The sequence below is a fragment of the Pararge aegeria genome, chromosome 24 (genome assembly GCF_905163445.1).
Source record: "Pararge aegeria chromosome 24, ilParAegt1.1, whole genome shotgun sequence".
In the NCBI taxonomy this organism is placed as follows: Eukaryota; Metazoa; Arthropoda; class Insecta; order Lepidoptera; family Nymphalidae; genus Pararge; species Pararge aegeria.
In genome coordinates, this window is record NC_053203.1 from 3122361 (window position 1) to 3138621 (window position 16261).

At 35.0% G+C, this 16261-nt stretch overlaps 1 protein-coding gene across 6 annotated transcripts in view; it reads left to right on the plus strand.

Annotated features, from left to right (window-relative positions):
• Positions 1-14027, plus strand: part of LOC120634450 (filamin-A) — a 97596-nt gene extending 83569 nt beyond the window's left edge. For all 6 annotated transcript variants that reach the window (XM_039905027.1, XM_039905024.1, XM_039905026.1 and 3 more), the window contains 7 exons: positions 2788-2978; positions 7887-8042; positions 10390-10459; positions 11574-11692; positions 12182-12278; positions 12672-12878; positions 13719-14027. In XM_039905027.1, coding sequence (XP_039760961.1) covers positions 2788-2978; positions 7887-8042; positions 10390-10459; positions 11574-11692; positions 12182-12278; positions 12672-12878; positions 13719-13903 — 1025 coding nt within the window. In that variant the 3' untranslated portion in view covers positions 13904-14027. The remainder of the gene's footprint in view (positions 1-2787; positions 2979-7886; positions 8043-10389; positions 10460-11573; positions 11693-12181; positions 12279-12671; positions 12879-13718) is intronic.
• The last annotated feature ends 2234 nt before the right edge of the window (positions 14028-16261 follow it).

Below are 16261 nucleotides of genomic sequence, written 5' to 3' on the forward strand. Positions count from 1 at the left end.
TGGTTAATCCTTCCTTGGTATTAATACTATGAATAAATTTATTCATATTTTCTTATACTTCTTTAGTATTAAAAGTGCGAATACAAAGCACTTCTAATTGTCTAACAGCTGGGCAAAGTTACTCTATTATCAGTGAGTGGGATACTTACTTTTACTTCCTACTACAAAATTTTAACATATACAAAACTTAGACCACGTTGGTTTAGCATGTTAAGTCGTAACCTTAGTTTATCCATTTTAATTTATATTCGACTTTAACTCACTATATTGGTAATTTAAAACATTTACAGTGACAAACATTGGTCACTTAAATTAAATAAATAAGTCAAATACTACGACAATACGCACATCGCCATCTAGCCCCAACGTAAGCGCAGCTTGTGTTATGGGTACTAAGATGACAGATGAATATTTTTATGAATTATATACATAAATATACATATAAACTGACACTGAAAAACATTCATGCTCATCACACAAACATTTTCCAGTAGTGGGAATCGAACCCACGGCTTTGGACTCAGAAAGTAAGGTCACTGCAAACTGCGCCAAACGGCAGTCAAAAAAAAATTAGCGTTAAAAATTGCGGTTAGCAGCCCGGAAGCTATTTATTAAAAGTCGCAACCAAGCACAGTGGCACCAGCCTAAACACTAGTTACAAATTTAAAAAAAAATACGAAAAGACACTCCACAAAACACAAAAAGGATTTTTTGTCCAATCACCGAAAAACACGATTGAAAAAAGCTCTCCAGATGTAAATAAATCTGCAACAATAATGCCCTCCACGAAGCACAATAGTTAATACAACCCCGTATTAAGGAACTCAGTTGCTATCAATGCGACAATCGCAATGCTTTCCCATTGTTTGAGACTCGTGCTATTGGCTAAAATTCAAAGTTTTAGAAAGAGAATTTAATCCATAAGGATTGCGAAGATTGCAATTTAACAGTAAAAAATTTCGTAATACAGTCACAGAATAAATAGGCTTTTTTCGTTATTGATATACAAATCTGAAGATACACATACTCGCCTACAAATCAGTTTCGTAGTAAAAAGTTCCCCTTTTTTTAAGAAACTGATTAGGTTGCTATAATAATAAATACACTCTTTCAGGCTTTGCTAGTCATATTTTTGCTATGCTAAATTTGCCTGGCAAAGCTCGCTGCTCACCAATAAGATTGCCTTTTTTATGACACTTATTTAATGTTGTTTCTTTCTTTTGCCACTTGTTTTGCTGTAGTGTACAAATGAATAGTGAATAAAGTTCGAGATAAAAGCACTGTGATTACGAATAATAAAGAATGATTATTTTATCTTTTTTTGTTATATTTATTTATTTACAAATAAAGTAAATGAAATTAAATTTTCAATTGATTCAATCAGGGTTTTTGAAACCATGTTCTTATGTATACCTAATGTAATATTTGTCTTAGTGTTACGCAGGCATATCCGGGATGGCTATAGTATGCCTGCTAACCAATAAACGGCCATATCACAAGGAAAACTTTGAATCGTGATGCGATACCTTCTTCCACGCTTTTGATGATACATTAATAATAAGATCTAGGTTGGGGAGCTTGTGGCACTAATCGGCCGATTATAGTAATAAGTTTTATTTTAATAGTCTATCGTAACGTTAACAATCACGTTTATGTCAGAATTAACTGTAATCCCAAATATATTTCTACTAGCTAAGTTATTTTTGTCTGTAAATGTTTTCTTTCAGTTTTAATAACAATATAAAAATTAAATCAAGTATGCCTCAACGCAAAATCTAGTGTACCTCGGTTTTGTATATCAACGTTTTTCATGTAAAAATTTAAATTTTCGTCTCCTGGAAGAAATATCGCTGACATCGTTAGCCAGTTATTCAGATTGAGTGACGTCTTCTCCGACTGAGGCTTTTTTCATGCAATTCAAATTGCGTTTTTGCCCCTTTTTGTGACGTTTTTGCCCCTTTTGTCCCGTTTTTTGTACCGATTTTTTCCAATTTTGTCGGTTTTTTAGGCCGGCCGCGCAAATTTATCGTTTGCATTTGTCGGGCATCGGAAAAGGGTTGAGTTAGAAATTATTTGCCGTTTGCACCTGGCAATGTTTTTGTCGTATGCAATAAAATTTAAATTAGACAGGTCAGATGTATCTATCTGTGCCTTGGGATCTCAAGTTTTATTAGCAGAGTGGCATAGCCCAGTTAAAGGTCAGCTCAAGATTATTATACGTGCTGCATTTAAGTTTATATATGGTCAATATATAAACTTAAATCACGCGAATAAAGCTCTTTTGTGCAGTCCAGGTGACGTCGCGGACATTATTAAGTATTTCAGCTGCCCATCTGTATTTGTATTTAATATATCTTTATATATATATTTCTTGTGTGCGTGGGTATGTCACTGAACGGACACTGTCCTCCTAAACGGCTGGACCGATTTGAATGAATTTTTTGGTATGCGTTTGGGTGGCACCCTGGATGGTTTAGATTCACAAATTAGCCCAACAGATGGCGCTGGGGTCCGCTAGTATATATATATAAATGTTATGTTGGTTTGTGTACGCTTCAAAAACTCAAAAAGTTCTGCACCGATCGAGCTGAAATTTCAGCATGATATATAATATGCATCAAGGATTCGCATCATACGATAGCAGACGGTGGTATCTACATCTACTGCGATCACTGACCCGTCTGCCCAGCGTCGTGACTGTGGGCAAACGAGTCTTTGAGTCCAGCAGTGGACTGTTATAGGTTTTGATGATGATGGCTATAGCTAAGCATTTTTGTTTCTTCCCAGGTGAATACCGCATCGGCCTCAAGTTCAACGAGCAGCATATCCCAGATTCGCCCTTCAAAGTGTACATCTCGCCCGCGGTCGGCGATGCCCACTTGTTAGAAGTGGCCCAGTTCCCAGACAACGCGCAAGTTGACAAACCCACCCAGTTCTACATCAGGCTTAACGGAGCTAAGGGCAGCTTGGATGGCAGGGTGAGTGTGATATACTTACTAGGAGTCACCCTTCCGGGTTAGCATAGCACCTAAGTAATGACAACCATCGGTTTGAAGTGGCCCAGTTGCCAGTCAACGCGCAAGTTGACAAACACACCCAGTTCTACATCAGGCCTAACGGAGCTAAGGGAAGCCTGGATGGCAGGGTCAGTGTAATATACTTACTAAGAGTACCCCTTCCGGGTTAGCATAGAACCTAGGTCATGAAAACCATCGGTTTGAAGTGGCACAGCTGCCAGTCAACGCGCAAGTTGACAGACCCACCGAGTTCTACATCAGGCTTAACGGAGCTAAGGGCAGCTTGGATGGCAGGGTTAGTGTAATATACGTCCTAGAGTCACCCTTCCGGATTAGCATAACACTTAGGATAGATGACACCCACCTGTTTGAAGTGGTTTAGCTGCCAGTCAAAGCGTAAGTTAATGAACCTCCCCAGTTCTACATCATGTTTAAGAGGGCAGGCTGACAGGTTAACAGTGATGTAATTAGTAGAAATCACCCTTCAGGGTTAACATAAAACCTAGGATAGACGACATCCACATTTTTCTTTTAAGTTTCACAATTTTCAAACTCTTCTATATGTGATTTAAGAGTAGAGTGAATTTTATGTTGTTTGAGTCACTAGTTAAGACATAAGTATATACTGGCTGAGAATCGCACCCACCATTTAAAAGTATCAACGTAATGGTAAAATAAAATATCACACACACAACTTTGAAATTGTTTTGATAGCCTCCATGAAATTTTGTACATTGCTTACACTGGATATACTTTTTTTTTGGTTGTGTAGTTGAAAGCTAGTTTAACACTATTTATTTGCATGCGGTGTTTACCTATAAGTAGCTGAACATTTTATCTTCCTACTGTATAAAGTTAAAATTAATTCTTCGAAATGTACAGCTGTTGGTAAACCAAATAAAAAAAAACAAAATAAAAGTTGACAAATGCTTTCTTACTTAAATCAAGTGTACACCACACCAGATAATGGCGACGCTCAGTCCTCTGTATCCCACTTTCCATACAACATAAAAGTTACCAAACTCACTACGTTCTACATCAGTCCTAGTGGATGGCAGGGTGAATGTTATGGTATGAATCACCCATTAAAGTATAGTTACATCCCATCCATGTCCATTGACGCTCACCCGTTCAAAGTGTCCACACTTCCTTGACTAGACTATGCTCTTGCTTCAATTTCTAGATGCAGTAATATTCATTAGTAGTTAGAGTTAAAGTGATTTAATATATGTATAGCTTTCAAAAAGATGTGTGGGTAAGATGCATTCACAGCTACTTCTATTTTCGTTCGACGGTTCTTAAATTCACAACATTTGTACAACCTTTGCTTAACCCCCGTCCAGACAATATATTCGCCAATGAGGGGTCACTTTGATTTATCGTGTGAACACGTAAACCGTCCAGTTACCGCCATATTAAAGATTTATGATCGATGACTCCAGTTGGAATCCATAATACTGACCGAAGTTAACGTTTCATGTGTTTATACTTTAATGCAATGCCCTTACGTTTTCATATTGTAAGATTTTTTCGGATGGATTTAGAATATTAACGTCTTTAGATTCTTAATTTATTTTATACTAGCTGTTGCCCGCGACTTCGTCTGCGTTTGATTTTGTTTTTAAAGTATTCAGTATCGCTAAGCCTTAAATGAGTATAGTAGTATATATATAACATGCGACTGTCAATTTATTATAGACAAATAATTTGCAATAAAATAAAATTGCGACTATAATTAAAGACCTAAGCTATCCTATCTCTTAAGTTGGACCAGACTGCTCACGGTGTGTTAATTTAATTTAAAATCGGTTAAGTAGTTTAGGAGTCCATCGCGGACAAACATCGTGACAGGAGATTTATATATATTAAGATAACATATTTAGCTGATATTAGGTCACATCTACCTACCTAACATAGCTTAATTTAAATTGATTCACGTTTATGGTAAAATTTATGGATAAAAACACTAACTTGAATAAACACTCCCAAAATATTTGTTTAATTTAGGTCAAACCCATCTCAATATCCACGTTAAAAAAGTAGTAAAGTATTTTAAAATATTTAAAAATTTAGAAATGACAAATATGAAAAAAAATAGAATTAAAATATAATAAATCACCCCAAAAGAGGGTTCGTACCCGGATAATGTTCTATTTACGGTTTCCGTCGCGATGCACGGCAAGCCAGCTCTTTACGATAGGATTCTCTGGGTACTTGGAGCATATGCAAAGGATTCCGTTCTAAGAATAATGTATAATTGTACCATATTATCATAAGATATAATTTATAAACTTTTCTAAAAAAAACAGACTTCGCGGCATAATAAAACTAAACTAAAATGTCTTTGATACCATCGCAACAAAGAATACTACCCAGGATGCTGGCAGAAATGCCCCTATGAATGGTCATAGGGGCATTTCTGCCAGCTAATTCAACTAATTCTCTGGCCAAGGTAACTTGCCAGCTATCCACGGTAGTCACAATCTCCTATTTAATATTTCTTTAAAAAGAGGAGCTCTAAAGAACTTACCCCAAAAGGCACAAAAATTAAACTACGATAGAGGTTTCACATTTGCACACCTCTTGACCTGCTCGGCACTACTGACAGCGACACTCACTGTAAGGAAGTAATAATAATTAAAATATATCTACGACGTAGTTTTTGAATCAAATTGCCAGTGTGATCTTTGAAAGAAAGGAAGATAGTACATTAACATAGGTTAGGTGTTACAAACAGTACGTCTTATATTAATTCCTATTTTTTTAATGTGTTTAATTTCCCGGCTAAGTTTGTTGTGGGCTCTTTTAGACCAGGGTGCGTTTGAAACCCTCGTAGCTTTAGGTTTAAGTTGGCGAACGAAGGTATCACCATCCCCTTACAATTATGTAAACATATATGTATGAACGCTTCATAAGTGCCTGTGATAGAAATTGAACTACATGAATAAAGAAATTTTGATTTTTTTTTGAATTTGCATATAGAAACAGAATGTCTGTCTGTAACACCAGGCAGAAAGGGTGCCATGCATTTACATGACGCTGATTTTCAGTCTAGACTCGAGCGACGTTACAGCAATGTAATAAAAAGTAAAATAAAATAATGCGAAGCAAGTAATTTTCATTAAAGTGAAAAAAGCAGCAAAATTATAATTAAATTTACAAATAATAAAAGATTAAAAACACTTTATAAATAAATAAAATGTTGCAATAAATATTAAGCATTAATATAATGTAATTTTAGCAATCAGGGGTGGAAATGATTAAAATAAAAGATGATTCGACAAAACAGATTTAATTTTACTCGAAAAACAAAGAAATGCACAAAACAACTAATTTACGAAGTAATCACTAGATGGCGCAACGACAAAAATTACTCCAAACAAATGTGGTAATCGCCTTTTATAGGAAAATTGCACCCTTTTTGTTGCTAGGTTGGGATTGATTCCTAACAGTTATATAATAATTGTAAATAAAGATAACAGAATTACTAAAACTATACATTTCCTTCTCTATTCTTCTATTATTGTCAAATAAATCGCACAGCCTTCAAATTCTAATTGCTTAGCCAAGACGATTTTTTCCAATGCAAACACTGGTATAAAACACTGGTTTTCTTTCCCATATAAACTCTGGTATCTCGCCTTTTCTCCGGAAAAAATGTAATAAAACAGACTGACCGCACGTGACTGCCCCCACATAAATCATGGCCCGCTTAATATTTTATAACTTGCGATGAATACTGGGCGAACTTCGCGCGATGCGTTATAAAAATTAATATGGCAACACTTGTTATTGTGCGGGCATAAAGGAGATATGTTGTCGGCCATTTTTTTGTTTACGAGTTAAATATTACAGTGAAGATAGGCGTTTCCTTTTCTTTGATACCTCGTATGCATATCTTTTACCCTAGCTAGATTTAGCTCTTTCTTTAATATGAAAGAAAAATCAAAAAAAAACATTACATCGCGCGAAAATAAAAATAAAATATCGATATGCAAGCCTACAATTTTTAGCCATGTTATTAATTGTGGGCGTGCAAAGTCGTTCTCAATGCACAATAAATAAACTGTAGAGCAAAACAAGTATTAGTCACCAAATATAACCAAAAGATTTTTTTTAGTAAATATTTTCTACAACACTTTTAGGTCGAAGTTGTAGACACTACTAGTAATCTTTTAATCGGTGGTGGCTTTAATATTTATATTGAACTCACATAAATATTCGTTACATCAAGGCAGATCAGTGTTTAAGATATTATTTATTTAAATTAATATTCATGCTTTAAAATAATGGAAATGAGAAATGTCAGAATATATCAAATAAATAGTTGCAGTAATCATCATCACGTCAACCTATTACCGGCCCACTACAGAGCACGGGTCTCCTCCCACAATGAGAAGGGGTTAAGGCCGTACCTCCCCATACCTTTGAGAACATTATGGAGAACTCTCAGGCATGCAGGTTTCCTCACGATGTTTTCCTTCACCGTTAAAGCAAGTGATATTGTAATTACTTATAACGCACATAACTTCGAAAAGTAAATAAATAAATAAATATACTACGACAATACACACATCGCCATCTAGCCCCAAAGTAAGCGTAGCTTGTGTTATGGGTACTGAGATAGCTGATGAATATTTTTTTATGAAAATAATGCACATAAATACTTATAATATACACACACAAACACTCTCCAGTTGCGGGAATCGAACCCACAAAAAAAAAAAGAAAAAGCTCGAGCTCGAGCTCCCACCTAATGCGCTATTACCGTTTTTTGTACTACCACCGCTTTTGTGGTACAGGTGGTCAATTGATACTATAAAAAACTACTATCTAGGTAGAGCTTACAAACTTTCATTCCTGTTACAGATAGTCTCACCATCAGGCAAGACGGATGACTGCTTCATCCAGAACATCGACGGTGACCAGTACAGCATCAGGTTTATGCCGAGGGAGAACGGAGTCCACAATATCAACGTGAAGTTCAACGGTGTCCATATTCCTGCATCACCTCTTAGGATTAAGGTTCGTATCACCAGTGGCGTGCATAGAGGGTATGCACAGGGTATGCAGATTAAATAAAATGAAGAAAATCTCCAGTACGAGTTATAAATACTTTATATATAACTCGTACTGGAGATATAGGTTTTTTATAACTCTTACAAAATTCAAAAATTCAAAAATTCAAAATTCATTTATTTCAAGTAGGCCTAATACAAGCACTTTTGAAACGTCAAGTCTGTCCGTGTGTAGTGACTCTACCACCGGTTCGGAAGGCAGATTCTACCGAGAAGAAGCCGGCAAGAAACTCAGCAGTTGCTCTTTTCCAACATCAAAAATTTACATTTTATATTTTAACATTCATTTTTCTATCTTGTGAGAGATGAAAGCGGAGCCGGATGCTTCCAAGCAACCTTGTCATTAAGAAACTCATCAATTGTATAATAACCTCGCTGTAATAAATGTGTTTTAACACATTCTTTAAACTTATGGATTGGTAGGTCCAAAATTACCTTAGGAATTATATTATAAAAGCGTATACTCAATCCCACAAATGACTTCTGCACCTTTCGCAGACGATATGCAGATGTCACTAATTTATGACCATTTCTTGTAAGTCGACTGTTTATATCCACTTTTTGTTTATAAAGACTAATATGTTGTCTTACAAATACTATATTGTTATAAATATATATACAATAAAGAGAAAGGGCGATTTATTGGCCGTGTTAGGTGGTGAGATTTTCTAAAGTGTTTAGAAGAAGAAGAAACACTTTATTGCACGTATAACATACAGGAAAAGAAACAGTAAGGAGTATACAGTACACAATGTAGACATGCAAAGGCGGCCTTATTGCTGCAAGCAATCTCTTACAGGCAACCTTTGTAGATAGGACTTACAGCAAGAGAACGGGATAGTGCCAAGAGTGTTGATAGAAATACATAAATACCAAAATGTAAAGATACAAATACATATATAATTTAAATAAATTTAAGTTAAAGTTTAGCTTTAAATGAAAAATAAATGATAGCGACATATCTACATTTGAATTTGATTATACGAAAAAAATCTTCGCTCTTGAGGCAAGGGATTATGGAGGGAGGAAATAGAAAAATTCGTATCTCTCTTAACTAGTGAGCAAAAATTGAAAACTAAAAAAAAACATTGCATATTGTCCAATAATAATTTTCCCAAAAGCGCCCAATTTTCAATATTAGTTAAATCCCACCTGATTTGCTGTTGGAAGTATTGCACACAAGATTATAAGTTATAGGATGAGTATAAAAATATACGAATATTCATTTCATTTTACTTTGTAAGCCTGACAGTCCAAAGTAATAAACTGTTCTATTATCTCCTTAAGTTTTTTATATCATCTGCATAACCTGTGCATACACTATGCACGCCACTGCGTATCATGTTCGAATTAAGCAGTATTTTCTATTTATATAAGATGGCTTTCAACTTTACATCAAGGAAGCTATTTCCTTGGATCGTCACTTGTAAACATCAAGACAAAACTTGAATTAGAACCCGAGAATTATCAACCCGTCACCTACAGGACACAGGTCTACTTTTTTTTTTATTCCACTACAGGTTAGCCCTTGATTGCAATCTCACCGGTTGGTAAACGATGATGCAGCCTAGGATGGTAGCGGGCTTAGGTTTCGTCACTACATTAACTAAAACTAAATCGCTTAGCGGCACGTCTTTGACGGTAGGGTTGGTAACTAACGGGGAAAGCCTCTTACCAGACCGGACTAGAAAAATTCCGAAATAATAAATTCCCAAACACGGGACCTCCTACTTAAATTCACAGCGCTCACCGTTGCGCCAAGGAGGTCGTCAAAATCAGAATGAAAAGGAATTACGCAGTAGTCCACCACGCTGGTCAAGTGCGGATTGGTAGACTTGACACTATATTATGAAAATTAAGCTTAATTTGTTATACTCCGCGAACAGCAGGAGAATCTGTATGGTGTAATTTATAATTAATTCAATCCGTATACTCCACACCAAACAGATACTCGGCAATGTACCCTCTACGCACGTTTCGCTCCAAAACCGGAGCATCTTTTGATGCTTCGCTAAATTTTCATAATATATTATGGATTTCCGCAAAGTAACGCCTGCTTCTATCCAAGACTTAACACTATCTTGAGAACATTGTGGAGAACTCTCAGGCATGCATATTTCCTCACGATGTTTACAGTTAAAGCAAGTTTTATTAAAATAGTTTAAGTGAAAAACGGACATAACTCCGGTAAGTTTGGAATGCGTGTCGCGGATCGAACTCCCCGCGGAAGGGAAGCCGAAACGTGGGCACTGGGCTATCACGGTTTTACTGAACTCCAATCTTCCATTCACTAGGTGGGAAAAGATGATGCTGACCCAGCTGCCGTTCACGCTCATGGACCAGGTCTTGGATCTGTTAAGACAGGTAAGTGTTACAGTTATATTATAACGTTGGTAAATAATTACTTTTGATAACCATTAATTCATATTTGCCAGATATTCAATTAAATTGATTAGGATTTTTACAAAAAAATAATATTAATACAAAAAATTTAATAGTGTTTTTTGTTTTCTTAACAATTAAACAATTTTAAATTAAGAATTGTGTTGAATTTTTTACGACCGATAGCTTGTCTGATGTCAACTCCTCTTCTTCGACATCAATACATCTGTAGTAATTCGGAAATATGTTCGGTTGTTGGTTACGCTAAACTATTGTACCTTTTTTGATGAGACTTGGCACAAATGTAGCTTGCAGCCCGTAGGATAGAGAAAAATACCTTTCGTAACCTGTGTAAGGCTATGCAGCTGAACCGAGAGCTTAGTTAATGGAGATCGATCGATGAACGAACATATGATATTTTGAAAAACCCGAAACAATAGCAGATTTTGCTTGTAGTTTTTTTTAACTTCAAATTAGCCATTGACTGCAATCTCACCGGTTGTTAAGTGGTGATACAGTGTAAGATGGTAGCGGGCTAACCATTTATACCTCTCTTAGTCAAAGTCTTAATCGGTTTTTACGCGACATCGCATGGTTATTTATAACTCTTACAGGAGATTTTCTTCGTTTCATAACATCTGCATATTCTGTGCATACCCTCTATGTACGCCACTGGTTACGGCTAAAGGACTACGTAATCGATAAAAAAGCTTGGGTGTAAATTATTGCTCTAACCAGGTTGCTCTTCTTATAATTTAAAATGACATTGTGAGATGTTGACAACAAAAAAAAATAAAAAACCGTTAAGTTTGTTGTGGGCTTCTTCTTAGACCAATCACTACCGTGTAATTCTTATGTACGCATCAAAAGTGCCACCTATGGGCTTCCTTGAATAAAGATATTTTTGACTTTGACTTTGACTTTGAAGCTTCCCCCAGACCAGAGAAAATTCAGAAACTATAAATTTCCAAATTGCCTCGAACCCGGAACCTCATACTTAAATTCACAGCGTTGCGTCAAAGAATGTGCCTTGATTCTAAATACTCCGAGAAAATATATGACCATGTTATTTATTGACATGTCTTACAATTTATAGGTGCTAAAACTGACCTGATTATCAACACTTGCAATGCGGGAGCCGGTATCCTGGCAGTAACCATGGATGGACCTTCCAGAGTGTCCATGGATTGTACAGAGGTGGAAGAAGGATACAAGGTAAGGAACCACTGCTTTATTCACGAATAGGACCTTAACAAAGGATTGTTATTTATCAGTGTAAATGCTTCCGGTATTAATAATATATCTTTTGTCTATTTCATGCTTTCTTTCGAAACTGTTAAGCTGTAAGTAGTAGTGTAGCTCAACTTTATCTTTTTCTCTGACTCCTTTATTCTTACTGAAATATTGGTTGTGCTGTATGATCTTTTTGTCACAGAGCTCTGTAGACTACTTTTGCCATGCTTGTATTTTCCGCTGAACAGCGTTGCTGAGTTCCGGTTGAAAAGCTTGGTTGCCGGTGTAATTACTGGCACAATAGGTTTAACATCTTCGCGTCAAGTAGACAGACAAAAAGTGGCACTGTGTAGAACATATTCCTGGTATGCCCTGCGAAGTATTGCTCTGGCGATGATCTCCTACTTGCTACCACGTGGGCCATTACCTTTTCTGTTGGTCTTCACATTTTCAACTTAAATATTTTCACAGGTCCGCTACACGCCTTTGGCCCCTGGTTTCTACTACATGAGCGTGAAATATAACGGTGGTCACATCGTCGGATCTCCCTTCAAGATTGAAGCCAGTGGTAAAACTTTTTTCATTTTTTTTCAATTCATTATAAGCCATTTTAAGTTTAGTTACGTTGCAGTTTGTTTAAAGAAATAAGGTTATTGAATCAAAGTACGAAGGCTACATTCATATTCTACATGCGCCATTATTATTTATATTTGTGAAAACTTACAATTGGTTATACTCTGCTAATTCAGTTGTTCTTATATCTTCTCTATTAGCTTAGTATTAGCGAAAAAAATAGGACATGAAACTTTCAACCATACTAAATTCACAATTGTAAAAATAGTGCCATGCTTTTCCAGAGGATTGATGAAAAGGACAGCACTACTTTCAGACTTGTCAATTTAGTTTCTTTTTATTATCGATCATCGATTATATCGATCTCATTTTTCCTGTTTATTTTTAGGTCCAAACCTAGCCGAAATCGGAGCCCAAGAAACATCGTCAGTCACAGTGGAAACTGTTCAGAAGGTTTCCAAAGCGGCAGCGAAACAGGGTCCAGTGCTGCCCGTATTCAAATCTGACGCTTCCAAGGTGACCAGTAAGGGTATGGGATTGAAGAAGGCCTACCTGAACAAGCACAACCAGTTTACGGTTCATGCGGGAGATGCTGGTAAGTTGGAAATGATTCCTGATTTTTGGTTGATCCGATGTGATAGCATCCCTATCCCTATCCCTACTTCCCTACTTAATATTATAAATGTCAATGTAAGTTTGTTTGTTACGCTTTCAAGCAAAAACTACCTAACCGATCATCATGAAACTTTGTATACATGTTCTTGAAAGTGTCAGAAGTAATATAGGATACTTTTTATCCCGACATTAAGCTTGGTTCCTTTGGGAGGTTATAATATGTGTTTAATTTTGCCCAAACTTTGTGTAGATCTGATGAATGTTGGAGATAGAGGACATAATCCTCAGCGGACAGCAGCAAACCCCTTATTAAACGCTTAGCGATACTGAATACTTTAATTTTTTTTAGAAGTACAAATAAATTGAATGCCACATCAAAAAACAAAATAAAACCCGGACGCAGTCGCGGGCAACAGCTAGTTAACTATATATTAATACGAGAATCAAAAACCCTTTTACGAAAATTGCGTGGACGGGGCAGTATGAAATTTCCCACATAGAATGTTATAAAGAAGGAGTGCAGAATACTTTTTTTTTTATTACGCATAATAAATACATTGAATCAATAAAAAAACATTACACACACTACCTCGTTTTTGACACGTACTGTGTCAAATACGACATAATAAAAAAAACGCGCATATATACTCATTTTTTATTTACTTCGTTACGATTGGATTATAATTGGTTTGAAAAATTAAGGCAAATTAACAATCTGTGTCAGTGCCTTGGCAAAATCTGTGATAGTAGAAGTATATTGTCTTTGGCTATGTGTGTAATGTCGGAAGGAAAAAAATTTAAAATATTTTCTTTTTAACAGGTAACAATATACTCTACGTCGGCATTTACGGTCCCAAAGGTCCCTGTGACGAGGTCCAGCTTAAACACAAGGGTAAGAATAACTACGAGTGCTGGTATGTCATCAGGGACAGGGGAGAGTACATCGTCATCGTAAAATGGGGTGAAGAACACATCCCCGGCTCTCCATACAAGGTCGAAGTTTAAATCAGAACAGAATTGTTGCTGTATAGATTCCCCGATTTCTAATTTTAGATCGATTTTAAGATGTCTTAATAGCTTTTATCTTTAAAATTACCCATTAGTTAGCTGTTTTTTTTATGAAAATTTAATTAAATCATCATTTTAGCTTTAAGTGTAACTTCTTAATTATATTATTTATAGTAGTGAAACATCTACTAAAATTTATTTTTCATATTTTTAATACAAAAATATAGATCAAACAAATTTAAATCAATGATTAATTTAAACTTATTGAGGTAGATAAAACCGTTGTCGGTCTAAAATTGGAAATCCTAGTGTATCCTTCGGAGTCAAAAATATTGTGTGTTATACGAAACTTTTTTAATATTTTTTTTAAATTTGATAAGTTCTTTGTAAATCAAGATAAGGTTTACCAAATTAATCTACATACGCTGCATTCGAGTGAATCTTATATTATTTATTATAATACAAGTGTTTTAAGATTTCGAAAAAGTTTAGTTAGATTGTTGCTTGGGTTCTGTTTGTTTAATATTAAGTGATCTCTAGTCGATCTGTAATGCCAGAATATTCATCCTTGCACCTTCCAAACTAAGCATATTTAATATCTAGTAAATCTAGATTCTTCAAATGATAAAATTTATATTTTTGTGTTTGCGAAGCATTTTTATATATCTGAAGGTATTGGTGAAACTATTTTACCTTATGTGATCTAGAAAATGAAATTTACCGTAATTAAAAGGCGTTTAAAGACTACAATGAAGATTTCTTTAAAAATATGCAGCGATAAAGCTGGCATGACAATCGTGATAATAATATAAGTATAGATTTTGATTCAGTTACGGTTGTAATAAATACTAAGAGCACCATTCCAAATTTAGACAATGTTTTATAATTTATAATAAATAAGGATATTTATTTAACTACATTGGCGAAGGTTTGGTAGGTGCAATTTTGTTTGTAATCGTTCGCAATCCAATATTAAAAGTTTTGTTGTTCCGTTATTATCATTATTTATGAATTTAGGTTCCATTTTCGAAAATCGAACCCTATTTAGTCGTTTTGTGTCAGTATTTTTTTTTTATCAAAGATTGAAAGTTGAAAATGGAAACGTTTGCTTTTTTTCTAAATTTTAACTAAGTAGTTCGTATACCATGTATTTTTTTCTTTCAGTTTTGTGATTTTATATGATTCTCGTTTAGTTTTTAGGGCGACTAAATGACAATACATATAAAGTATTATTTGAAATATTCCCTATTAATGTTTAAGTCGTGAGATGTAATTTGCGAGCCGAAAACATTAAAGCGAATTTCTTATTTTATTTATGTGTCTGTTAACGGAATTCTTCAACATCTTTTTCTTAAAAAATGCTTTGGAAGAATTTTGAAAATTCGCTTAGTGGTTTTGGATATTGGTGGACACAGCAACTATTCTAAAAATATTCTCAGATAAACTACTATAACGAACGTCGTCTAGTTTTTGCAAAAAAATCTATGGCCATTTTTTACCTTAACAAAAAAGGTATCTTCTTCATCTCAACTTTTGAAGCCTGTTTTAAACTGCTGGATTCAACTTTCTAGCAATACTTACTTATCATATTTTGTCGTTGACTTTCTGGACATCTTCTGCTCTTGAGTTGAGGAAATGATATATATCTTTGATATTAAGTAATGCAATGGATGTTTATATAAATCCATACAAAGATGTGTCATAGAATATTTTTAACTTACTATGAATTTTGAGTTTCCGCGGCAATTTTTTTTCTTATTAGGACGTTAAATTCCTGAAAAATAAGTTGCTGTGATATCACTGGAAGGCGGCCCATAGACAATGGATTTTTTATGTCCGTTTTTTAAAAATACTAACACTTATTAAATAAAATCTGTGTTTATGATTTGCCTGTACAATACAAATTACACCTTACTTTATTTATCTTTAGGTATATTTTGCTTTCTAATTTTGAATGGTTTGTGCTGTATGGATTTTACCTACGTAGGTAGAACAACCCCTTTGTATTGTAAATACCTATTTTAAGTATCTTATTTCAATAATTTGCGACTGTTTACTAAATAAAAGAAGAAAAGTTCAAAACGGGTTTTTCATTTTGGATTACATGTACCTACCTACCTATACTAACTGTCTCTTTTATTTATTAGTTAGTATAATCTAATAGCTACTGGAGTCAAGCCTGGTTGCCTATAAAACTCTATAAATAGATTTCCTCAAGAAATTGCCTCAGTGGACGTCAATTTGTTAAATTGATCATTCTAGTGGTGATGATGATAAACGTAACATGAGCTCGACTTCGGTGGTCAGGTTTTAGTGTTAATAAAGTACCTACACCAGATTCTTTACCGGCCTATT